The following is a 26563-nucleotide window of genomic DNA, read 5'->3' as shown; positions in this document are numbered from 1 at the left end:
TAATATCTGAAATATCACCAACATCTTTCTAGAGAAGTCTACTATTTTTACTCTTATGTAACATCCAGTACTAGATGAAATTTCTTCCAATTAAGTATTTGCCCCAAGTTCTGTTCATTAGCCACCAATGCCAACCTCCTGTTTTGGCCACTATCTTATGATGGCACGAAGCTGTTTGCAACCAATTCATCCTTTTGATCTGACATGCTCATTATTAATATCCTTTTCTGTTTCCAACTCTGTCTGTTACTCATTTTGTTTTATGCAGACTCAAATATTTCAGTTTAAAAAAAACAAAGAACTGCAGATGCTGGAAATCTGAAACTAAAACAGAAATAGCTGGAGAAACTCCAGCAGGTCTGGCAACAACTGTGGAGAGAAAGCAGAGAATGTGACTGGTCTTGTGACCCTTCTTCAGAAGATTTTAGCAGGAAATTGTTGGTGTATATGCTGAAGATGGTGAGGAATAAACAATAGGTGCAGTTGGAGTTCAGCGTGAGAGAGATCAGCAGTGGGACAAACAAAGGAATAGATAATGCGAAGCCAGGGAGAAGGAAAGTTACTAACGGGAACCATCAGTGGGTAAAAATGGGTTGGCTGTGGTATTTTCTGCTTTTTGTTTTGAATATTCCAGTGTTGTCCTGGCTGGCCACCTGCCTTTTACCTAACTAATTTCAGCTTCATCCCTGTAATTCCTAAACTACGTTTGATTTCTGATCTTTAAATACTTTGATTTTAGCCTTCTCACTCCACTATTCAAATCACTGTGGCTGCACCCGTCCTTATGCCTGGCCTATTTCAGCCATACATTCTCTGAGAAATCCATTCTTTAAATTCTGGCCTATTATACAATCCCAATTTATCTGTCCCACTGCTAACAGTTTTACCTGCAGCTGCATAGGCTCCTAGCTCTGGAATTTCATCATTAGACGTTCCCTTTTCTCTCTCCACCTTCAGGATGCTCCTCAAAACTTGTCATTTTGACCAAGTTTTTGGTCATCCTGCCTAATTTCTGTCCACATGATTCTGTGTCAATTTTCTTTATCTGAGTACACTTCTGAGAAATGTGTTGGGAAGTTCCATTACAATAAGGTGCTGTTTAAGTGCAAGTTGTGATCTGATCTGGGATGTTAATACATTGAGCAGGCTTTTCTGTGCAGATTGAGTTGGTTACTGCTTCTAATTTACATGAACCTTTTGGATTTGGAAACTCGGCGCACATTGTTCAAACAATACCATGTTAGAACAGCATTTGATTCTGAGGAGGAAGTTTGGGAGCTAAAAATTGTACTGGACAAAATATATTAATTTGTGAAACAATAAGGGAAATTTATTCTCAGTATCAAGTGCAAAAGTTGGAAAGAAAATATGAAATTAATGAGAAAAATAAATTTTCATTTGTGTGCATTTCTTCAGGACCATGATAGCATTTCCCATCTAATTGTTTACCGTCTTAGCGTTGTGGCAGTCATTTGCTCATGACCAGCTCCAGAAAATAGAAAAATTCAATAAATAACCAGTTAATTAATATTCTTAATGGTGTTGGTGTGGAACTATTATTGCCATGACACTGTGGGAACTTGCTGATTTTCCTTAAAATGTTACCCAAAGAGATTTTACTCTGATAGAAAATACGAACTAAAATGCTGAGCTATATAAGAACAATCATCAGGAGAAGGCCAATCAACAAAATAATATTTGATCTTCTACCTCACTTACAATTTACTGTACTTAGATCCCTGCCCCCTGCCCATTTTCCTTGATTCTCTTTGTATCTACAAATTTATCAGTCTCTCCCTTGAATATGCACAATATCTCAACATATATATTTGTCTTTAACAGCTTCAAAGATTCAGAGCCCTTTGAGTGGGGGGAGAAAAAACCTCATCTCACTCCTACATTAATGATCCCTCACTGAGATATAACTACTAGTTCTAGATTTCCCAGCATCTGAAAACATCTTTAAGAAAACAACTTAAAAGTATCTATGCTGTCAAGGCCTTTAAGCATTTGGTGTTTCAATGTGACCACCTCTTATCCTTCTAAACTCTTTGGAATGCAGGCTAGTCTACTCAATCTCTCCTCTTATGACAATCCCCTCATCACAGGTATCAGTAAGTGAACTTGAACATTTTACCCTCTGTCAAAGATTGTAGCACAGTGGTGGTGTGTCTTAGTGTGGGCCAGAAGATCTAAATTTAAATCCCACTTGCCCAAGAGAAGTTCTAATGTATATGGAAAGATTGATTAGCAACTATTTACAAATTGGAAATTGTGCCCCCAACATTAGAGGAAGTTGCGCATTTGATTTGCTTTTAACATTTTAGATTCTCTTAGCAACTGAACCATTGTAATTGCTGTTATATTCCCTCAGTTTTCTGTGCTCTGATGGTGTTTCATGTTTCATTCTTCATTCTCAGGATGGCAGGCTATAACTAGTGGATTACTGCAAGGATCAGTGCTGGGACCACAGCTGTTCACAATCAGTATAAATGGTCTGGTTGTGGAAACCAAGTGTAATATTCCCCAGTTTGCTGATGGCACAAAACTGAGTAGGATTGCAAGCTGGGGAGGATACGATGAGTCTTTAAGGGGACTTGGATGGGCTAAGCAAACGGGTAAGACGTGACATGGAATATAGTATGAATAAATGATAGGTTATGCAATTTACAAGAAAAAGCAGAGTATTTCTTAAATGGTAGAGATTTTGGGCTCTTTATCTAAGGAAAGATATGTTTGCTTTAGAGCGAGTGAAATGGAGGTAAACCAAACTAATCCCTGGAATAGTGCAATTGTTTTATGAGGAGAAATTTAAAACAAAACTGGGCTTGAATTCTTTGGAATTTTGAAGAATGAGATGTGATCTGATCGAACCTTAGAAAATACTTAAGAGGCTTGGCAGTGTTCAAGTAGATAGTATCTTTCCCTTAGCTCGAAAGGGATGTAGACTCAGAAAAGAGTTAGGCCTTTTAAGACTGAGAAGAGGATGAATTTCTTCACACTCAAGGTGGTGAATCTTTGGATTATATCCCAGAGGACTGTAGAATCTGAATCAACAAGCAGGTTGAAGTTCAAGCTTAATAGATTTCTGGACTCTAATTACATCAAGGGATATGACGATGAGAAAGAAGAAATGGTGTTGAAGTAAATGATCAGCCATAATTTAGTTGAATGGCAGAGCAGGCTTGATGGGGTGAACGGCCAACTTCTGTTCCTATGATTTTCTGTACACAGTCAACAGTTTAAAACATGCTGTCCAAGATGCTGCCTGTTAAAGAGAAATGGACACGTTCTCCTTCCTTCAACATCTGTGTTTTGAGTTTCAGGAGTGTCTTTTTAAATTGACAATGATTTTTAATTGCTTCTTTAAAAATGTAGACTTTCAGAAACCAGGGAATGTTCTGAGTCTGAATAGAAACGGAAAGAACTGCAGATTCTGTAAATCAGAAGCAAAATCAAAGTTGCTGGAAAAGCACAGCAGATCTGGCAGCGTCTGTGAAGGAGAAAACAGTTCATGTTTCTGGTCCCGCAGTGGTCGAGAACACCCTTGACCGCGTCTCCTGCATTTCCCGCGACACATCCCTCCCACCCCGCCCCTGCCACAACTGCCCCCAGAGGATCCCCCTTGTTCTCACATACCAGCCCGCCAACCTCCGGATACAATGCATCATCCTCCGACACTTCCGCCATCTACAATCCGAACCCACCACCCAAGCTATTTTTCCATCCCCACCCTTGTCTGCCTTCCGGAGAGACCACTCTCCCCGTGACTCCCTTGTCCGCTCCACACACTCCCCTCCAACCCCACCACACCTGGCACCTTCCCCTGCAACTGCAGGAAGTGCTACACTTGCCCCCACACCACCTCCCTCACCCCTATCCCAGGCCCCAAGATGACCTTCCATATCAAGCAGAGGTTCACCTGCACATCTGCCAATGTGGTATATTGTACCTGGTGTGGCTTTCTCTACATTGGGGAAACCAAGCGGAGGCTTGGGGACCGCTTTGCAGAACACCTCCGCTCGGTTCGCAACAAACAACTGCACCTCCCAGTCGCGAACCATTTTAACTCCCCCTTCCATTCCTCAGGCGACATGTCCATCATGGGCCTCCTGCAGTGCCACAATGATGCCACCCGAAGGTTGCAAGAACAGCAACTCATATTCCGCTTGGGAACCCTGCAGCCCAATGGTATCAATGTGGACTTCACAAGCCTCAAAATCTCCTCTTCCCCCCCACTGCATCCCAAAACCAGCCCAGCCTGTCTCTGCTTCCCTGGCCTGCTCTTCCTGTCACTCATCCCTTCCTCCCACCTCAAGCCGCACCTTCCTTTCCTACCTACTACCTCATCCCACCTCTTTGACCTGTCCGTCTTCCCTGGACTGACCTATCCCCTCCCTACCTCGTCACCTATACTTTCCTCTCCACCTATCTTCTTTTCTCTCCATCTTCGGTCCGCCTCCCCCTCTCTCCCTATTTATTCCAGAACCCTCCCCCCATCCCCCTCTCTGATGAAGGGTCCAGGCCCGAAACGTCAGCTTTTGTGCTCCTGAGATACTGCTTGGCCTGCTGTGTTCACCAGCTCCACACTGTGTTATAATGTTTCTGGTCCGGTGACCCTGACTCAGAATTCTGATCATCGGACTAGAAACGTTAACTCTGTTTTTTCCTTCACAGATGCTGCCAGACATACTGAGTCTGAATGCTGAAATATAATTTGTTAGAATGAAATTGTATATGCTTTTGGAATTAATGCCACAGGTCAGAACTTTATTGCTTTGCTCCAGGTTAATTTGCACAGCACACTGTGCAATGCTGAAATAACATGACTGAGAATTTAATTTGTGTAAATTCTTTATTTCATACTGATTTTACCTTGTTTTTCAATTTTCCTGTCTCTTGCAGTTTTCCTCATGTCCATGATCTACTCTCAACACTGTGGCTGCTGGGCCTCGGTGTGGTCAGGCACTGTGCTTCGGACCCCTTGATAAACATAACTTGGTGTTGGACGTCATGAGCATAGTAATTCCATTGGGAGTTACTACACCAGATACTTCATACTCTGATATGGCTGCTGGATCAGAGTGAGTACCATCTGGAAAGCAGAGGGAGATTGGGCAGTGCGTGGTGGGCAACATCATTTTTGTGGGAGGTTGGCGGATATTTTGTTTTGGTGATGATGGATGGTCTCTAAAGACAGAAACCTCGAGTAGGCACTGTAATAGCATGATAGATTACATGTGGAAGAATATACTTCAGGATTTTAAACTGAATGTTTCTTTACATGAGGACCCAAGGCTATCCATGTTAAATACAAATTATTTGATGATTCCCAACTTCTTTCTCTCACCCTCGCCCCCCCCCCCCAAAAACAAAATCTCCTGATCCTATTTCTGAGGTTCTCTTTAATTGGCATCAGACCTTTATATTTATCTGAATATTTACCTATGTAAAATTGGCACCTGAATAAGAGCCATGCTTTAGGCCCAAGACTACTTGTTAACAATACAATGATAAGTCCACCAGCATATAACAAATCAAACATATAATGCCTTGTCCTGGTTCTCTCACCAGCTTTCACTCCTGACCTCAACGCCAGGGGTAGTTGGAGTAATAGTAAGTAAAATAATTATTCAAAATAAAATGTTGCATTAAAGTTTCTGAAGGCCTGTGCATTTGTACCTTTCCCTCATCTTTGACCTTTTAAACTTGACTTTGCTGTCAACAAATGATACACTAGCCCATTCTTGCGCACACATACATGCACCTTCTTTCTTTCAGACATGCACATAAGCACATATCTTTTTGTGCATGTGCCTCTCACACTACCACCAGTACTGTCTTTCTGCCATTTCCAGTCTCTAGGCTTCAGGCTGAATGAATTTAGGGACATTAGCACAGATGTCTGCTCTTCTGTTCAGAAGCTGTTTATCTTCCATGTTGACTGCTGAAAGGCCTGCTGGTGAGCATGTGGCATGTAACATTTATGTTGCTCAAACTTGAGGCAATGACCTTTACAACAAGAGAAAATCTAATTGTCACCCATGACATTCAGAGGCATTACAATCACTGAATCCCCTAATATGACATCCTGGAAGTTGCTACTAAGCAGAAACTGAAATGGACCCCTCATGTAAATGCTGTGGCTGCACAAACAGGTCAGAAGCTGGGAATTTTGGGGTGAGGAACGTTTGGTTCCTGTTGCCCAAATGTTGCCTATCGTTACAAGTCTGATAAATACTCTCCACTTGCTTGAATCGTGAAGCTTCGAAAGGACTTAAAAGTGCAATGTCATTTAGGTCAAAGCAGCCCATTTGATCAATATCCCATTCACTCCCTTAAACATTCACTATTTCCACCACACTGACACATGTGGCAGCACTGTTTACTGTCTACAAAATGCACTGCTGGAATTTATCAAAACTTTTCCCTTCCCGTCTACTACTTAGAAGGCCAAGTGCAGTAGAGAGGAATATTACTTGCAGGCTCCCCTCCAAACTAGCCTCACTTGGAAATATCCCTTTATTGTCACTGGTTTAAAATCCTGGATCCCCCTGCCTAACAGCATTGTGGATGTTTTAATATGGCAACTCTCACCTGCTTTCTCAGAAACACCAGGTTGTCCTTGCCAGTGACGTCTACCTCCTGTTGAATTTTTAAAGTAAGGCCTAGTGAATGCTCAGACTTTGGTATATACGGTTCATCCCACTGTATTCATTGTGGTGGATTGAGTACCTGACAAAATGGCCATTTTTCCCACTATTCATATTGGTCTTGCTGCTAACTCTATAGAAGGAAGTGTGTTTTCTGATTGCAGAACAGATCTGCCAGGATCTTTTTTCAATTGGATTGAATTGAATAATTCAACCTGGAATTAGTACAATATTTGGACAAATTTACTGTAAATCAAGGGCTTAGGCTAAGTTGGAATGGGGTGTCTGATTGGAGTGATTGATAGTCAGTGTTAGGTGTTCGTACCTGAGAAATTCATGTGTATAAAATGGACCTGATTATTAAATTGTTGAAAAGTCAATATCATGGTTTACCGGTAATTACTGTTTGGGGTAGAAAGTGGTAATTGAATTTGGGTTAGTGGGTGGACAGCCTTGATTTGGTCTTAGGCAGCGTGTTTCTTTGCTCTGCAGCTAGAAATTACTTAGCTTGGTTTGTAATTTTACTTTTGTACAGAAACCTGACAGCGTTCCTGAGTCTCACCAAGTGTACTTCCATTTGGAGGGCAGTGTTTCAAGTCTCTGTTTTTGAATTCTTTCTTGAGTGTGTTGATTGTCCAGAAATGCTGCCTCTAAATACCCCAGTGCTTTAAATGTGTTCAAGTCTGTGTTCAATCATCTTTAATTCTACAGCTGCACTAACCCAAAATGATGAGATCAGTAGTGTTAACTTGTCACAAAACAGTCTTACAAATCATTAACAATTTAATTCATAATAACTTAACAACTGTTAACCTATGAACCCTTAATAATCCACTGGCTCTTTCAATTTACTTTTTGCTCACCACATCCTACCGTTACTCACTGTCTCTCCCGCATGCTGAGCTTGCAATTTGTTGGCCTGTTTGCCTTTTGCTTCTTGCCTCTGTTGCTTATTGGTGAGATGGAAGCTATAGCGTTGATGAATGGGCATGCCAGGGAAACAGCTAGCATGCAGGATGGTTGTAGAGGGTGAGCAGGAAGTGAGTAGGGGACGGACGTGTGTAGTGAATGCTATTTTCATTGCTGCCCAGGGTAATTGAGCCAGGGAAAGAGAAGAAGAGCTGGAAGAAGCTCAAGGTTGAGATTTATCCACCCTGTGTCGAGTGAGAACTGAAGGCTTTGTGGAGGCTATCTGCCTGTTGTTCGGCTTAGGGAATCAGCTGTTGTTTATTATTTGATCTGAGTGATAGCTTCAGGCTCCAGGAATTGACACAAGCAAATTTTGGCTGTTAATTCTACCTGATTAATCATGTCAGACTCGTATGTTATCTGTTTATTTCATGCCCCGGGAGAATCTACCATTTTTTTGCTGATGGGCTAGAGTGGCTGTAAACCTCATTTAACCATCGGGATGTGTTTGGATGTGATAATTAAGTGATTAATCCATCAAATACCATTCTGCAGCTGTGCAACTAAGAGGGAATACTGCTTTTCATTCTTCGAAATCTTTGGTTGTTTGGTCCAATTCACTGTGTCCCATCATAAGATAACCCTTTCATACAGGAACCAATCCAGTGAACCTCTACTGCACTGCCTCCAGTGCAAATACCCCTGTATATCCGTCTTTAAATGTAAAGACCAAAAATACATACAGTATACTGGGTATGGTCTTATCAAAGACATCTACAATTATAGCAAAGCTTTTTTGGTTTTGTTGAAATAAATTATTTGTCTGCTACTTTAGTGCTCCTTATACAAATTACTCTCAAGCCTGTGTGCATATAAGCGTGTTTAAATGTTGTGCCTTTATAGCATTTTCTGCTTTTCTGTTCTGACTATTCAAATAAATAGCTAAATTCTTCCCTGCATACACTATCTGCCACTGAGGTGTGCACTCATTTACTCGGTCTATATCTTGGCAGCCGCTTTGAGCTTTCCTCAAAACAGCTTTCATTGCCACCTATCTTTGTATAGTCAGAAACTTCGATTCCTTATTACTCTCAGTCTTTTTGTCTGTGCAGATTGTAAATAGCAGAGGAGCCAACTCTGATTCTTGCAGCACTCTGCCAACTTGAAAAACCCATCGATCCTCATTCTCTGCCTCCTGAATGTTAAGCAATCTTCCATCTGATCTCATTGATTACCCCATACCCCTGATAGATAGATATATCTGGCTCCTGTTTATCTGTTACACTTCCTTTTTAAAAAAAACTAATAAATATGTCAAAAAGACTTTCATAAAGCCATTTTAATTTTTCTCATCTCATCAAGCTATAATCTTGTGCATGCATTGCTTAAATTTGTTTCAGCAGGTTCCAATTTTTTTTTCCTAACCATGTTTTCTTTCTCTAGGGAATTTTGGAAAGTTCTAACTTGTGCATCAATTACCTTTGTTGCTATCCCTTTTGGAATCATAGGTATAGGCCATCAGATGCTGTGGATTTGTTGACTTTTCCGTTTCTTGGACTTAATTTTTCTCTTGTTACTAATTGCTTTACATTTCTCACTCTTAATAGCCTCGTGGTTGCACTTCATTTCTGGTATGTATTTTATCTTCTGTGAACACACCCAAAATATTTGTCACAGTCTTGTCGCCTCCTAAGACAATTTCTCCTGTCTGTGTCTCTAAGCTACTGAAGTTTGTTATCTACATTTTTCCCCCTTTAATCCACTTACAAAAATAAATGGCGAAGAGTTTGCATATTCCTGGCTAGCTTGCCATCTTTCTGCTTTCTCCCTTTTAATGAACTTTTCGTCACTATTTTCTCATTTTCTAAAACTCTTCCAATCATCAAGTTTAGAATCAGAGAATAATTTACAGCACAAAAAGAGCCCATTTGGCCTTTTGAGTCCATGATTTCCCTTTGTAGATTAAACCAACCAGCTCCATTCCTTTGCCCAATCCCCAAAAGCATGCAGATTTCATTTTTCCGTCAGCTTACTTTACTTGACTGTTGTTTGCTTTATAAGCCTCTTTTGTGCTGCATTTTTACAGGAAGGTATTTTCATTGAAATGTTTTAAATATTTCATTAAATGTTTCCCACTTTTTAGTTACCTCCTTTTCATTGAGTCTATTTACTCACATAAGTTGTAGCCAACTACTAGGCATGAGAGGAGAGCTGGCTCCAGCCTCTGATTAAGGGTCTAGGCCCGAAACATCAGCTTTTGTGCTCCTGAGATGCTGCTTGGCCTGCTGTGTTCATCCAGCCTCACATTTTATTATCTTGGAATTCTCCAGCATCTGCAGTTCCCATTATCTCAGTTTTATACTACTTGTTTTTGATTGAAATATATTGCTTTCAAACTTAACGTAGAATTCACTTGTATTCGGAATCTTAATGTTTTGTTTGATTTCATATTTTTCTTTTCTGAGACATTATGCCTCATAGGCGTAGCACACTGGAAATTAAGCCTTTCTATTGCCAGAGTTGTGACAAAAGTGAAAATGTTATCAAAGAATGTAAAATTCCCAATTTACCTGGCTGATAGACCTAGGTTAATGGAAAACACAGAGTAAATTTTTGACTTAACAAGGACTAATTTTTACTTCAGATAAATATTCTAACCACATGTAAACAAATATAACTGTAGACATATAACTCAAAGTTAAAGCTCTAATTTTCTTATGCACCTCCTTCTACGCTTGCATGCATGTAGATACAGACAGATACTAAAGACTTTAAAGTTCTGGATGAGGTGGTAAAACTACTGGGGAAGCAGTTCACTGGTACCAATCATCAGAATTTGAGTGCTGGATGTAGGGGAAATGGAAGCTGCAAAGAAGAGGAAACAGCTTCAAATCTGCTAGCAAAGGAATACTCAGCAAGCTGGGAGCTAGGAAAGCTGGAAATCATGGAGGTCATGAATTGCATGAACATGAGGTTTGAACCTCTTACATAATGCTGCATTATGTTCAGGAGGGTGGAGGAAATAAAGCAGTGGATGCCGTTGTAACAAACACAGTGTAAATTGTTAAAATTAAATCTGAGATACAAAAGAAAGGTCAGTAATCGCTTGGTTAAAAAATTTCAGCTTTAAAAATATGATGGAAATGCATTAGCTGTGACCTCACTAAACTGGATGGTGTTTAGTGTAGTGGCTTTTGAATGAAGAAGTGTGTATCAGTTATTTTGAAAAAATATTTTGTTGCTAATTCATGCTGGTTGTTGACTGCTAGCTTAAACACTGGTGTCTAGGAAATCAGTGCTTTTCTTGTGTATTGTGACTTTAAATTTTATGGATGGTTAGTAATTTGATACATTTGTCTTAATTCTATGTCTGTGCAAGTCCAAGTGGAATGTACATCAACATTAATACAGAAAATAACGTTGTTACATGAGTTCATCACCAAATAAAGGAGTGATGAGAATGAACATATAGCCTGAAAACAAAAAGTTGTCCCAAAACTTAATGAGTGTCCTAAACAAATTCTGCTGATATCTTCACATTCAATTCTGCAGTCACCAGCACAGGAACTTTAATTATACCATTAGGACCCATTATGGAAGAAATTTTAGGTTCTGGTTCTTTCTTAATTCACTCGTGATGTGTGTGTCACTGGCTAACCAATATTGACCGCCTATCCCTAGATCTGTTGAGAAGGTCATGGTGAGCTGCCTTCTTAAACTGCTGTAGGTTGACCCACAATGAATGCCGTTAGTGAGGGAATTTCAGGATTTTAATCCAGTGACAGCGAAGGAATGTTGATATATTTCCAATTTAGGATGGTGAGTCGCTTGGAGGGAACTTTAGGTGTTGGTGTTCTCATCTGTCCACTGTCCTTGTCCTTTCAGATGAATTAGTCATGGGTTGAGAAGATGCTGTCTAAAGATTTTTGAATCTGTTGACATAAACAAGCAATTTTAAGATTCTGCATGTAATGTGACAATACAGTCCTAAGCTTCGATGAATGAGCAAAAATTATGATACAGTTTGGTGATTGGTGATTTGTACTTTGTCATTCACTGTACAAATTCAACTGAGAAGTCATCCTTGTTCATTGTTCTTAACAAACTGGGAGACTATGGCTAACACTTGTTAATACAATGCAGAAATTTGGTTGACAGTGTTCAACAAGTATAGCTGAAAGTTGGTCCAGTTTTTGCATTAACTTGTGCACCTGGAGATTTACTGGAGCTAAAGCTTTGAGAAGGTTTTCACGAGTGGGGATCAGGCTGGAAAAGGGTCGTGTTTGCACCTCTGAAAGGTGGGCATCGGCTTAGAACCCCTGACCACCTGTTTCCTGTTTCATGTCTTGATCCAGGTGGTTCTGGAAGTGAATGAGGAGGCGAATTGTGCAGCTGTCATGAAATTTTTCATTGAATTTTGCATAACTCGGCAGTTTGACTTTAACAGTCAGTGCACTGATTCCCAAAGTGTCGACATCTCATACCTCCATGAGGCCAGAACACAACTGAGAGTGATGGCTTAATGAAATTGAAGAGTGGGAAGAATTTAAAGACTAAAATTGCTAAGCCTGGGTGAGACAGACTGAAAACCTTATGCTGGCAGGATTATTTCTGACATCCTGTTATTGGACAAAAATTTGATTTATGGAATTAAACATTTTCAGAGAAGTCAAGTTGTCTCCTGGTGTGCCATAAGTTCTGTGAGGGACATGGATAGGGTGAATAACCAAGGTCTTTTGCCCAGGTTAGTAGTGTCCAAAACTAGAGGGCATAGGTGTAAGGTGAGAGGGGAACCTAAGGGGCAACTTTTTCATGCAGGTGGTGGTGCATGTATGGAATGAGCTGCAGAGGAGGTGGTAGAAGCAGATACTTGTAAAAAGGCATCTGGAAGGGTATGTGAATAGGAAGGGTTCAGAAAGATATGGGCCAAATGCTGGTAAATGGGTCTAGATTTACTTAGGACATCAGCATGGACGAGTTGGACCAAAGGGTCTGTTTTTGTGCTGTATATCTCTATCCTGAAATCATTACGTTTTTGTGTGCCATTGTAAACTTTTTCAAATGTATGCATCTCGACCTCAACATTCTTGCTGTCAGTCTTTTACTACAGCACGATACCAACTTATGCTGCTGTAAACTGAACCTCAGGGTGGAGCAAGAGAAATAACAACATCAACAGCAGCTGGAGTATCACCAGCTGTCTTCTACTAAGTAAGATGCCACTGTACAGGGTAGAGATCATGGAAACAATGGGCTGTCTCCAAAGGCGAGGGCTAGTAGCAGAATTAGCAGTCAGCGAGGGCGGGGGGGCACTAGCTTTTTTTGACACGTGTGAGCACCAGTGTCTCAGAGTTAGCCTTTCATACCATACCCGTGAAAGAAGAATATCTTCGCAGTGGAAGATGGGCATAGATTGTTGGAAACTATAGGTAGCTGTCACTGGAGTGTCATTTACCAAGTCCCCATTTCTCCTAAGTTTTGTGCTGTCTTGAAAGGAGAGTAATGATTGCAATAGAGGTATACAGCACAATCAAAAATGCTGCATTATGTAGCGAGGAAAGAAGCACAACATTTGTGGAGGACAAAATGAGGAATGGATAAGAGATGAGGCAAGGATTAGCGCATATGTTAGCTGTTCACATGGTGGTTGCAGGAGGTGACCAGAGATGAGTTCTGAAGAAGGATCACTGGACATAAAATGTTACCTCTGCTTTCTCTCTGCAGTTATTGCCAGACCTGCTGAGTTTTCCAGCAATTTCTGTTTTTTACTTCTGCTTTCCAGCATCCGCAGTTCTTTGGTTTTGTTGTGTGTAGGGTGTGTTGTTTAGAAGAGTACAGGAGAATGCTGGGTCAGAGTGAGATTTGGCACCTGGAAGTGTTGTAACACTTTTCCTTAGTCACTGTTAAGAATATTGACCCTGCTATTTTTAGATTTGGGGAACCATACCTCTTTTGCTAATTTTTCTTGGCTTCTGTCATGCAGACTTGCTTGATTTGAAAGGCTGGCTGCTTTCTCACATCCTTGGGGAGTATCAGCTCACTTCTGCCTTTCAGATTCTGCAGCAAGGCTTTCAGATAAGTGACAGTTGGAGAGGTAGGAGTAAGGGGCACCGTACCTTGATCTCATTCGTATTTCAATGATTTCTGGAGTTTCAGGAATCCATATCCTGTTTAACTTTTCTGATCCATCCCCTTAGTTGGATATCCTTTCTTTGATAGATTTGATCTTCATCCTTTCCACCTTCTGACCCTCGATGGTTGGGAAACCATGAATTCGAAGACTATGGTCTTTCTAAGCTCAATTTAAGAGCCATGACACTGCCCCACTGCAGATTCCAATGAGTTCCAGTAGGAGCTGTAGCAGGTCATGAACTATCATTTGGACATTCTGATCTTTAAGTTTATTTTTAGGAAGATATGAAAATGGAGTTTAAATGCATTTGAACTGGTGAATATCGGTTTTTGTAAATGATGCATTGCTCAAGGCAAGTCCATTATGGAGACACTATGAATATCATTATAATGTGAATTGCCCAGATAGGACCCAGAGCTTCCTGCTTCCACTATTCATACAACGTGTTTTGATAATTAATGTCAGATATGATGCTATGATAGGACTTGTGACTGGCACGTGTTTTTTCGGATCACTTCTGTAGATCAACCACATTTAAGTGTTTGTTATGATATTATCTTGTTTGCAACCTGTGGAATAGAACTAAATCAAATACTGTAATTTTCTCTCCATACCAATGATTTGATATTTAATTTTAATGTGAAGCTTTTATGCATTTTCAGTCATGCATCCTAGATTCTCTCAAGATGTTGAATCAGGTGACTTGGGACAATGCTTCTGGCAGACTGGGGCGGGTGGAGGATGTTTTCCATAGCTTCATTCTTCACAGTTTGAGTCACTGTTTTGCTTGTCCAAATTGGAGATCAGACAAGCAATGTTACAAATCAGCAAGAGAAACGTTGACCTGGATAGGACTGCATTTTTCAGCATGTGGAATCTCATGTGATTTTTGTATGCTATAGCAGGTAGAGTGGAAGGGCAAGATGAGAAAGAGAAGACATTTATATAGGTGCTTCTCGAGGTATAAATACTGAAAAGCCCTGCACCCGATAGACTGCAAAATTTAAGCTTAAACTCTCTTGATACCCTTTCCTTACTTTGCTGGTGGGAGGGCTATTCCTGAGAGTGGCATTTTCCTACACTTTACCAACTAGACTTGGATAAAATGCACAATGATACTGGAGAGAGGATAGATAATGACTTTGTATTTGGCAAGCACAAAATCTATGGTTATGAATTGCTCATGAGATTAATTTAGAGATCATTAAAACTGAGTGAGTGGTTTCCACATGTGCGAGCTGGCTGGCCATCTGATCAGTTTCCATGCATTTGCGTCTGATGAATTTGAGCTTTCAGCTTCAACTTTAAGCTGTTGCTTCTTGTCTGTGCAAGTCCGGTCTACAGAATTTGTGTTCTACTCCCTGGATTTATATTGCAATGTGAATGGGGAAGAAAGAGTTTTCTTTTAACCGCTATTATAATTACTATTATTAGTTTGCCATTAGTGGCATTTACAAATGGGTAGCGCATCTAACATGCAGAAACATGTATTCCGAATGTTGATGTTTTCTATAACTTGGATTGTGCAGCGAATGAGAATTAAGCAGATGAAAAGGTTCCTTGAAACAGTCACACTGTGATCAGGCAGGAAATGCTACATTTTGTTTTGTTGGTGACCTCTGCTGGTAAGAAATAGAATGTATTTTCCTGGTATTAGGCATTCTGAAGAGGCCTTATTCTTGGGCAACTAGCAGGAAAGCGATGATGTTAAACTCTGCCCTTGCGGCCAATGAATTTTGTTTTTATATTGTTTCCTTCAAAACGTCAGGATTATACCACGTTATAGCACAGACATTAGAGTGCTTTGAAGCATAGATGCGGTTGTAACTCGGGGGAAACTATCATGGTCATTTAGTAACAGTATTAGTTAATAGAATCCATATTGGCCAACGTGCTAGGAGAACTCCGTTGCTTTTGTTTGATAAGTGCCATGAACTGTTTTATTACATTCATCTTAAATTAGTAATGTTCCTTAATATCATTTTTAAGATGACATCTTTGACACACTGAAATGAGAGATTAGGTTGTTTGCAATTTTAAGATCCTTTGACTCCAAAGCAAGAGCTCTAGAACTGAGCCACACGAAACACGTAATATTATTAATGAGGGGTACAGTAACATAGTTGTGTTACTGGACAAGTAAGTCAGATCCTTGAGCTATTAATCCAGACACGAGTTCAAATGGGGACTTCAGTTTATTTTTATTCTCTTGTAGGTGTTGTTGGTTAGCCAGCGTTTATTGCCTGTTCCTAATTGCTCTTGAGATGGTAGTACTGAGCTGCCTTCTGGAACAACTGCAGTCTGCCTGCTGTAGGTTGACTTACATTACCCTAAGGAAGAGGATTTCAGAATTTTGACTCAGTGTCAGAGAAGCAATGGTAATATATTTCCAAGTCAGAATGGGGAACTTTTGAGGTGATGGTGTTCCCATGTATCTGCTGCCAAAGAACAAAGAAAATTACAGTACAGGAACAGGCCCTTTGGCCCTCCAAGCCTGCACCGACATACTGTCCATCACAACTAAAACCCTGTACCCTGCCAGGGACCGTATCCATCTATTCCCATCCTATTCATACATTTGTCAAGATGCCCTTTAAAAGGCACTATAGTATCTGCTTCCATTTCCTTCCCCGGCAGCGAGTTCCAGGCACCCACTACCTCGATGTAAAAAAAACTTGCCTCATACATCACCTTTAAACCTTGCCCTTCACACCTTAAAGCTTCGGCTCTTGGTAACAGACTCTTCCATCCCCTGGGTAAATGCTTCTGACTGTCCACTCTGTCCGTGCCCTTCATAATCTTGTGGATCTCTGTCAGTTCACCCTTCAACCTCTGTTGTTCCAGTGAGAACAACCCAAATTTCTCCAACCTCTCCTCATAGCTAATGCCCACCATACCAGGGAACATCCTAGTAAATCTTTTCTGTACCCTCTCCAAAGCCGTCACATCCTTCTGGTATTGTGGGGACCAGAATTGAACACACTATTCCAAATGTGGCCTATCTAAGGTTCAATAAAGTTGCAACATTACCTGCCAATTTTTAAACTCACTGCCCCAGCCGATGAAGGCAAGCATGCGTATGCCTTGTTTGACTACCTTTTCCACCTGCATTGCCACTTTCAGTGACCTGTGTACCTGTACACACACATCCTTCTGCCTATCAGTACTCTTAAGGGTTCTGCCATTTACTGCATATTTTCCATCTGGATTGGACCTTCCAAATTGCATTACCTCACATTTTTCCAGATTAAACTCTATCTGCCATCTCTCTGCCCAAGACACCAACCGATTTGTATCCTGCTGTATCCTTTGACGGTCCTCATTAGTGTCTGCAATTCCACCAACCTTTGTGTCATCAGCAAACTTAATAATCAAACCAGTTACATTCTCCTCCAAATCTTTTATTATATGTATTACAAACAGGAAAGGTCCCAACACTGATCCCTGAGGAATGCTGCTAATCACAGCCCTTCATCCAGAAATGCACTCTTCCACTGCTACCCTTATTCTTCTATGACTGAGCCAGTTTTTTTTATCCATTTTATACCTGTGACACCGTGTGACTTTACCTGCTGTTTCAGCCTGCCATGAGGGTCATTGTCAAAGGCCTTACTGATGTTCATATAGACAACATCCACTGCCCTACCCTAATCATCATCTTCGTCACCTCCTCAAAAAAACTCAACCAAGTTAGTGAGACACGACGTCTCCTTTACAAAACTATGTTGCCTCTCACTAATACACCCTTTGATTTCCAGGTGGGAGTAAATCGTGTCTCAAAGAATCCTCTCCAATAATTTCCCTAGCACTGACATAAGGTTCACCAGCCAGTAATTAGCTGGATTATCCCTGCCACCCTTCTTAAACAAAGGAACAACATTGGCTGTTCACCAGTCCTCTGGGACCTTCTCTGTAGCCAGTGAGAATACAAAGATTACCCTCAAGGCCCCAGCAATTTCTTCCCTTGCTCCTCTCAGTATTCTGGGGTATATCCTATCAGGCCCTGTGGCCTTGTCTACCTTTATGTTTTTCAAGACCCCCAATACCACCTCCCTTTTGATCTCAACATGACCCAAACTATCGACGCACCTCATCGTCCACCAAGTCCTTCTCTATAGTGAATACTGACACAAAGTGCTCATTAAATACCTTGCCTATTTCCCCTGGCTCCACACACAAATTCTCTTCCTTATCCTTGAGTGGCCACCCCTGTGCCTGGCTACCTTCTTGCTCTTTATATATGTATAAAAAGCCTTGGGATTTTCCTTAATCCTGTTGGCCAATGACTTTTCACGACTACTTTTAGCCCTCCTCACTCCTTGCTTAAGTTTCTTTCCATCTTCCTTGTATTTCACCCTTGCTTTGTGAGTTCCCAGCCACCTAGCCTTGATAAATGCTGCTTTTTTCTTTTTGATTAGGCTCATAACATCTCTCATTATCCAAAGTTCCCTAAATGTGCCATAATTATCCTTCATCCTTAAAGGAACATCCCGGTCCTGAGTTCTCAGCAACTTACACTTGAAAGCTTACTGCATACCATATGTTGATTTGCCCTCAAACATCTGCCTCCAATCTACATTCTTCAGTTTCTGACTAATAATATTGTTGTAATTAGCCTTCCCCCAATTTAGCACCTTCACTCGACAGCTATACTTGTCTTTATCCAACAATACGTTAAAGTTTGCTGAATTGTGATCACTGTTCCCGAGCTGCTCCCCTACTGAGACGTCGACCACCTGGCCAGGCTCTTTCCCCAATACCACGTACAGTATGGCCCCTTTCCTAGTTGGACTAACTACATACTGTTTCAAGAAGCCCTCCTGGATGCTCCTTACAAACTGTGCCCTATCTGAGCCCCAAGCACTAAGTGAATCCCAGTCAATATATGGGAACTTAAAATCACCCATGACAAAAACTGTTACTTTTACATCTTGCCAAAATCTGCCTGCATATCTGTTCTTCTATCTCCTGCTAGCTGTTGGGAGGCCTATGGTAAACTCCAAACATTGTGATTTGCACCCTTCCTGTTCCTGACCTGTAATCATATTGTCTCGCTGTATGAGCCATCCAAGGTGTTCTCCTGCAGTACAGCTGTGATTTTCTCCTTAGCAACTAGGGCAACTTCCTCCACCCCTCATATCTCCCTCTATCCTGCCTGAAACATCTGTTTCCTGGAACGTTGAGCTGGCAGTCCTGTCCCTCCCTTAACCAAGTCTCTGTAATGGCAAAACATCATAATTCCAATTACTAATCCAAACTCTTAAGTTCACCTGCATTACCTGTTACACTTTGTCTTGCCCTTTGTCTTTCTAGATGGAAGTGGCCATGAGTTTGGAAGATGCTATCTAAGGTTCTCTTGAATTTCTGCAGTGCATCTTGTAGATAGTACAACCATTGCTATTGAGCATTGGTGATGCAAAGTGCAGACCTTGTGACCGTGGTGCCAGTCACTTGGACTGCCTATCCTGGATGGTGTCAAGCTTCTTGAGTTTTGTTGCAACTGCATCCATCCCTGCAAGTGGGCAGTATTCCATCACACTCCTGAGATGTGCCTTGTAGATGCTGAACAGATTTTGGGGATTAAGGAGGGGTATTACTTGCCACAGCATTCTAGCCTTTGACCTGCTCTCGTAGACACTTGTTTTTATGTGGCATGTCCAGTTCAGTTTCCGGTCAGTGGTAACTCCCCAAGATGCTGATAGTGGGGATTTTAGTGATGGTAACACCATTGAATGTGACAGGGTGATGATTCGATCATCTCTTATCGGAGATGATATTGCCTAGTATTTATGTGGCGCTTGTGTTACTTGTTACTTGCCACCTATCAGCCCAAAATTGGGTACTGTCCAGATGTTGTTGCATTTGAACATGGACTGCTTCAGTATCTGAGAAGTCGCGAATGGTGCTGAACATTATAGAATCATCGGCAGATATCCCCACTCCAGACTTTATAATGGAGGGGCATCCTTGACAAAGCAGCTGAAAATGGTGGGACTCAGCACATTGCCCTGAGGAAGTCTAGCAGTGATGTCCTGGAGCTGAGATGACTGACCTCCTCTGAGAAGCACAACGATCTTCCTGTGTGTCAGGTATGACTCCAACGAGCAGAGAGTTTGCCACTTGATTCCCACTGATTCTAGTTTTGCTAGGGCTCCTTGATGTTAAGAGCTGTCACTCTCACCTTACCTGTGGAATTCAGTGCTTTTGATTGAAGCAAGGCTGTAATGAGGTCAGGAGCTGAGTGGCCTGGAGGAACCCAAACCCAAACAAACTGAGCAGGTTATTGCAGAGCATGTGCTGCTTGATAGCACTGTTGATGATACCTTTGTATCACTTTACTGATGATTGAGAGTAGACTGATGGGGTGGTAATTAACTGGGTTGGATTTGTCCTGATTCTTGTTTACAGGGCGTTTTTGGGCAATTTTCTACATTGTCAGAGAGTGTTGTAACTGTACTGGAAGAGTAGTAAGTTGTGGACCACAAGTTTGCAGTATTGTTGTTGGAATGTTATTAGGGCCCATAGGCAATGTCCAGTACCTCCAGCTGTTTCTTGATATCACATAGAGTGAATTGAATGCTGGTGATGACTGGAGGAAGCCAAGGTGGCACTTGCACTTCTGGCTGAAGATTGCAAAAAGTGCTCTTGCATTGATGTGTTAGGCTCTTCCATCATTGAGGAAGTGGATGTTTGCGGAATCTCCTCCTCCTACGAGTTGTCTTAATTGTCCACCACCATTCCGGACAGGATGTGGCAGGGCTGCAGAGCTGAGATCTGATCATTTGTTTGTACAATCACTTATCTCTGTCTTTGTCTTACTGTTGATGTTTTCCAACATTAAAGTAGCCCTGTTTGATAGATGCACCAGGCTGACAACACACTTTTTTGGTATGCCTGGTGCTGCTACTGGCATGCCCAACTGCACTCTACATTGAGCCAGCGTTGATCACCTGGCTTGACGGTAGTGTTTGGGTGGGTATATGCCAGGCCATGAGATTGCAGATTGTGCTGGAGTACAATTCTCCAGCTATCAATGGCCCACAGTGCCTCATGGATGTCTAGGATTGAGTTGCTGGACCTATTTGAAGTCTGTACCAACTAGCATGGTGATCGTGCCATACAGTATAATGGAGAGTATTGTCAATTTGAAGGTGGGACTTTGTCTCAGCAAGGACTGTGCACTGGTCATTCTTACTGCTACTGTCGTCGACGTAGATGTTCTGGGACCAGGTTTAAATCCAGCCATGGCAGATGGTGGACTTGAATTCAATAAAAATCTGGAATGTCTAATGGTGACCATGAAACTTTTGTCAATCGTCAGGAAAAACCCATTTGGTTCACTAATGCCCTTTAGAAAAGGAAGCTGCCTTCCTAGCCTACATGTGACTCCAGGCCCATAGCAACATGATTGACTCTTAACTGTCCCAGGACAGTTAATGATGGGCAATTACTTCCGGCCTAGCCAGTCATATCGTCATCCCGTGAATGAATTTTTAAAAAAATTCAATGTTAACGATGACGTCAAGTATGTTTTTATTAGTTCCCTCACCACCTGCAACAGTCCCAGTCTAGCAGCTATGCCTTTTTGGGACCTGATCTGCTTGATTAGTCATGTGGCTGTCAAGCCATTCCTGGTGGTGGGCATTGAAATCCCCTGCCCATCGTATGTTTTGTACCCTTGCCATCCTCCGTTCTTCCTCTGAGCGTTGTTCAGTATGGAGGAGAACTGATTTCATCAGCCAATGGAGGGCAGTTCCTGGTAATCAGCAGGAGATTTCCTTGCCTCGTTTAACCTGAAAGTGAGAGACTTCATGGTGTCCAGATTCAATGTTGAGGACTCCCAAGACAACTCCCTACTGACTATACCAAAAAAAAACTGTGCTGCTACCTTTTTTTGGGTCTGTCCTGCTGGTGGGACAAGACACAGCTAGGAATGCTGATGACGGTGTCTGGGGCATGTTTGTGAGATATGATTCTCTTGAGTATGAATATGTCGGGCTTAACTAGTTTGTGAGACATTTCTCTCCGTTTGGGAAGTAGCCCACAGATGTTGGTAAGGAGGACTTTGCAAGTTCGACAGGGCTGTTTGGCAAATGGTCCTTCTGATTTCATTTCTTTGTCGCAACAAAGACAACTGAGTGGTGTTTCTTTTGCTAGGCCAATTCAGAGAGCATTTGAGAGTCATCCATATTTGTGGGTCTGAAGTCACATGATGGCAAGATCAACTGAGACTGTCAGATTTCCCTCCTGGAAGGAAGGCAAGTGAGTCTGGGTTTTTCTGACAATTGGCAATGGCTTATTTTGGTCATCAGTAGACTTGTAATTCCAGCTATTTTTGTTGAATTCAGTTTCCACCATCTGCTGTGGCAAGATTTAAAACCCAGGACCCCAGAGCTTTATCTGAGCTTCTGGATTGATAGTTTACTGATAATGCCACTAAGCTATCAGCTCTCCCATTCCTTCATTGATTTAATTCAATGTGGAGTAAAGACATTGTGATTAACGGCGACTGCAAAACTTCTGGATTGTAATCTTTAAAAAAAAATCTTATCCACTAATGTCCTTTAGGAAAGCATATCTGCCATCCTTACCCAATGTGGCCTTTATGCGATTCCAGATTCACAAGAAATGTGGTTGACTTTTAATTATTTTCTGAAATGCTGTAGCCGGCCGTCCAGTTGGATCAAGACAGGGTTGAGAAATTTGTTAGTTAGCAGATTTCTGACTTCCGCATCTGACAAATTCACCACTTTAAATATCTTTGCCGGCCTTACTATCAGGTTTTTAAAAAATTGCAGCTCTGCAGTTAGAGAGTGTGGGAACTGCTCACAAAGTTGCAATTGGAGGAGTAGCCAGCATGGAAAAGGCAAAGCTGCTGTTCAAATCACAGATTCTGTTCCTTTGACACTGGCCTCTCCACCTCCCCATGTCACACGACCCGTCTCATGATCTTGCTGCTCCTCCAGAGGCAGAGTGTGCGATTTGGAGGAGTTGGTGCGCACAGTCTTTAGGGAAGGAGAAAGGTGAGGTGTTTGTCTTTTTTGTCCGAATAATAATAAAGGTCCAGCAAGTACTTTGTGACAGTTATTTGCCCTGGGAATTACTAGTCAGTAGACATGATGTTTGAGTCAGTCAGCCTGCTGTCTGTTGTGATGGAGGTTCTGGGCATTTTCCACCACTGCGCAGTTGGATGTGTTATGAGGAAAAACTTTGATCATGCCGCTAATGTTTCTTTTAGGAAAATAACGCCTCCATTCACTGAAACCCAATAAAGGTTACAATTATCTAGACCTTTCCTTTTCAGATATTGAAACTTTAAATGTGCAGTTGATCAAGATTACAAACAGAGATTTCAATCAATAATGGATGTCTGTGCTCCCAAACAAGCTGCTTCATGTATTGAAAATCTAAGAATCTTTGTTATTTTGCATGATATTGGGCTCTAGCTTGTTTGGTAGCCCTCCTTGACTGATCTCTGCTAAGGTTTAACTACTTGTTTGTATGGGCTTCACTGGTTTTCAGCCTGTTTCCTTTTTTTCAGGTTGGAGAGTAGGTTGAATATTTAAAATGTCTGAATGGTTGCGGCTCAATATAAGTTTCAGGACACAATTATTTTTAAACTTCTTGGTGTTAACGAAATGAAAAGATATGACTGATCATGTTTTGAAGCATTTTTTAAATGAGGTCATTGTTTCTATCCACTCTTGAGTGGGTGAATGGGCATGAAAGTAGCATACCATTGCTTGGTTGGTAATGATGGATCATTGGAGTTGGTTGAAGAAGCTTTATGTGGCTTGGGGTACAAATGGCTATAGAGCGTCACAGGAGGGACATAGTTTGGGATGGAGGACCTGAGGAGCCAGGATGTGTGAAGGACACACCTTAGTGTGGGGAACAACTGGAACACCCTATTGAACTTAGCTTCCAAAAGGTTCTTGTATGCACAACTATGGTACACGTTCATTTAAAAGCCTGACTGAACTTCAAGACAATTGTGCAATAGGCTCTGCTGAGCTTAGCAATGGAGCTGTCCAGGTTGAGAGTGTTGCATACAGGATTGTGACTTGATCCAGTCTGTACTTTTTAAAGGCCCTGAATTAAAATTGGAGAACCCACGTTTGGAGTTGGGAATTCTGGAATTGGGTTCTGCCTGTCATTTTTTTTAAGGGTTCCCAAGTCAACTTGATTCTGTGAAAATCTCTTGCTCTCTGTCTTTCACATCCCCTCCCAAAAGCCATCTTTTCCCACTCCCGTTCTGCATTCTGCCTTTGGCCACTCTCATGCTTGGTCAAGAAAACAACTCAATGCCATATTCCAGTAGTTAGGGGTGGAAAATAAATACAGGCCTTACTACGAGCAGTGTGCTGTAAGTGAATATGGAGAAACGTATTAGTCCCACTTTACAAATCATATTTTTGCCTCATGTCGCCATGTTTAGAGGTGACGAGAGAAGGCATGAGGTACTGAATTGTGGCAGCACGGCTAAGGGAAAAGTAAAAGCCTCATTTGATGTCTAAAGGATTAAGTTCCAATGAGAAAAACAAAATTTTTGAAGCTGCAGAGGAAAAATTGCCGACAAATAATATGTTGACTTTGCTTTTATTGTTTTAGCCCAGAGTTGGTGGAAGCTAGCCCTGCAGTTGCTGAGAAGAACAGCTACTCAAATCACAACTATGGGACTGCTCAACATCATGGGTATAGAGGTCTGCCATATGCTGTAAGTAAGCAAGTTCTGCTTCATGAGAAGCTGTGCTAGCCGTATAGTCCTATCTGGATGACAATTAGCTGCCTGTCTGAAGCACAAAATAGTGTATACATTATACCTCCAGTCAGACCTCCAAGCAGCGCCAAGCACAAATGTGGCTCCAGAATGCCTTTGGGGCCACTTGGGTGCAGGACACACATGATCAGATCATTCAAAGTTCAGTGGATAAATCCAACCATTTTGTTGATCATTGACATCAGGAAAATCCCATTTTTAAGCCATTTATGTCTTAAACATGCAGTTGATTTAAAAGAGGAAAAAAAATTGCACAGACATGAAAGGACATCACTGCCTAACCAGCAAGATCGACATATGTGTCCCTGAGCTCTACATATGAAATAGCTAGTACAAACTGAGACTTAACAGATTTAACAGGTGTGAATTAGGGAAAGATAGAAAAAAGGATTAAAAAGTATTTGAAAGGGAGGCAATGAGAATTAGGAGTGGGGGAAAATATCCCAAAGTGATTAGTATTAGGTAGTGAAATTCCACAGGGTTCTGTTTTGGAATTGTTGCTGTTTATTATGCACTTCAGTGATTTGGATAGAGATAATTTGCTGATGCTACTGAAATGTGAGGTGCGGGAAATAATTTTGAGAATCAAAGGAAATTGTAAATGGATACTTATCAGGCAAAATAAGCAGAAGTCATTGTTACTAACTGGAATTTAGTATGTGTTAATAAAAGGAAAATAACTGTTCTTCAAATGGGGGGGGAGGGGGAGAAAAAACTAAATTACATGGAAGAGTGAAAAGATTTGGGAATTACAGTTCATAGACATTAAAAGTCAGTGGACAAGAGACAACACAGTGTGAATTTTCCGAGGAAGGGTCCCGACTAAAACATTAACTTTCCTACTCTTCCAATGCTGCCTCACCTGCTCCACGCTGTGTTGTCTCTGGCTGCAGCTTCTCCAGTTTTTGCTACCTCAGTGGACAAGGTCATTTTCAAAAAGAAAGTCAGGTTATTCTTTTGAAATAATTTAACCAATTTAAGTTAATCGTTCAAACTTGTCACATGGCTCATTTATGCTTGCTAGACATAAATTATATGCTGGGATGTACTCTGCAACAGAATGAGCATTTTTGCATCTTTTTTAAATTACTCAGTTGGTATAGTTCCCTATTACTTTCTCTGTGACACTGCCTCAACTCATCAAACAATCTTGCCAAACAGTAAAAACCTTTTTTCTTGCAAGATAAATTGTTATGATTGTTTGACATTTGTCAATCTTTAAACCTGCAATGTATTTAAAATAATAAAATGTGAGGCTGGACGAACACAGCAGTCCAAGTAGCATCTCAGGAGCACAAAAGCTGACGTTTCGGGCCTAGACCCTTCATCAGAGAGGGGGATGGGGGGAGGGAACTGGAATAAATAGGGAGAGAGGGGGAGGCGGACCGAAGATGGAGAGTAAAGAAGATAGGTGGAGAGAGTGTAGGTGGGGAGGTAGGGAGGGGATAGGTCAGTCCAGGGAAGACGGACAGGTCAAAGAGGTGGGATGAGGTAGTAGGTAGGAAAGGAAGGTGCGGCTTGAGGTGGGAGGAAGGGATGGGTTGGCAGTGTTGCCACTATGATGCCACCCGAAGGTTGCAGGAACAGCAACTCATATTCCGCCTGGGAACCCTGCAGCCATATGGTATCAATGTGGACTTCACCAGTTTCAAAATCTCCCCTTCCCCTACTGCATCCCTAAACCAGCCCAGTTCGTCCCCTCCCCCCACTGCACCACACAATCAGCCCAGCTCTTCCCCCCCACCCACTGCATCCCAAAACCAGTCCAACCTGCCTCTGCCTCCCTAACCGGTTCTTCCTCTCACCCATCCCTTCCTCCCACCCCAAGCCGCACCCCCCGCTACCTACTAACCTCATCCCACCTCCTTGACCTGTCCGTCTTCCCTGGACTGACCTATCCCCTCCCTACCTCCCCACCTACACTCTCTCCACCTATCTTCTTTACTCTCCATCTTCGGTCCGCCTCCCCCTCTCTCCCTATTTATTCCAGTTCCCTCCCCCCATCCCCCTCTCTGATGAAGGGTCTAGGCCCGAAACGTCAGCTTTTGTGCTCCTGAGATGCTACTTGCCCTGCTGTGTTCGTCCAGC

The 26563-nt window shown here is 41.8% G+C and overlaps 1 protein-coding gene across 14 annotated transcripts in view; it reads left to right on the top strand.

Moving 5' to 3' along the window:
- setd5 (SET domain containing 5) overlaps window positions 1-26563 on the top strand; it is a 165767-nt gene that overhangs the window by 57823 nt on the left and 81381 nt on the right. For 8 of the 14 annotated variants that reach the window (XM_059649794.1, XM_048547467.1, XM_059649793.1 and 5 more), the window contains 3 exons: window positions 2421-2618; window positions 4906-5084; window positions 24307-24412. In XM_059649794.1, the coding sequence (XP_059505777.1) occupies window positions 5014-5084; window positions 24307-24412 (177 nt within the window). In that variant the 5' untranslated portion in view covers window positions 2421-2618; window positions 4906-5013. The remainder of the gene's footprint in view (window positions 1-2420; window positions 2619-4905; window positions 5085-24306; window positions 24413-26563) is intronic. The other 6 variants (XM_048547472.1, XM_048547475.1, XM_048547471.2 and 3 more) reach the window with 1 other exon arrangement.

The sequence above is a fragment of the Stegostoma tigrinum genome, chromosome 11 (genome assembly GCF_030684315.1).
Source record: "Stegostoma tigrinum isolate sSteTig4 chromosome 11, sSteTig4.hap1, whole genome shotgun sequence".
Classification (NCBI taxonomy): Eukaryota; Metazoa; Chordata; class Chondrichthyes; order Orectolobiformes; family Stegostomatidae; genus Stegostoma; species Stegostoma tigrinum.
Note: the sequence above shows the minus strand (reverse complement) of the source record. Positions and strands in the feature narration are given on the sequence as shown.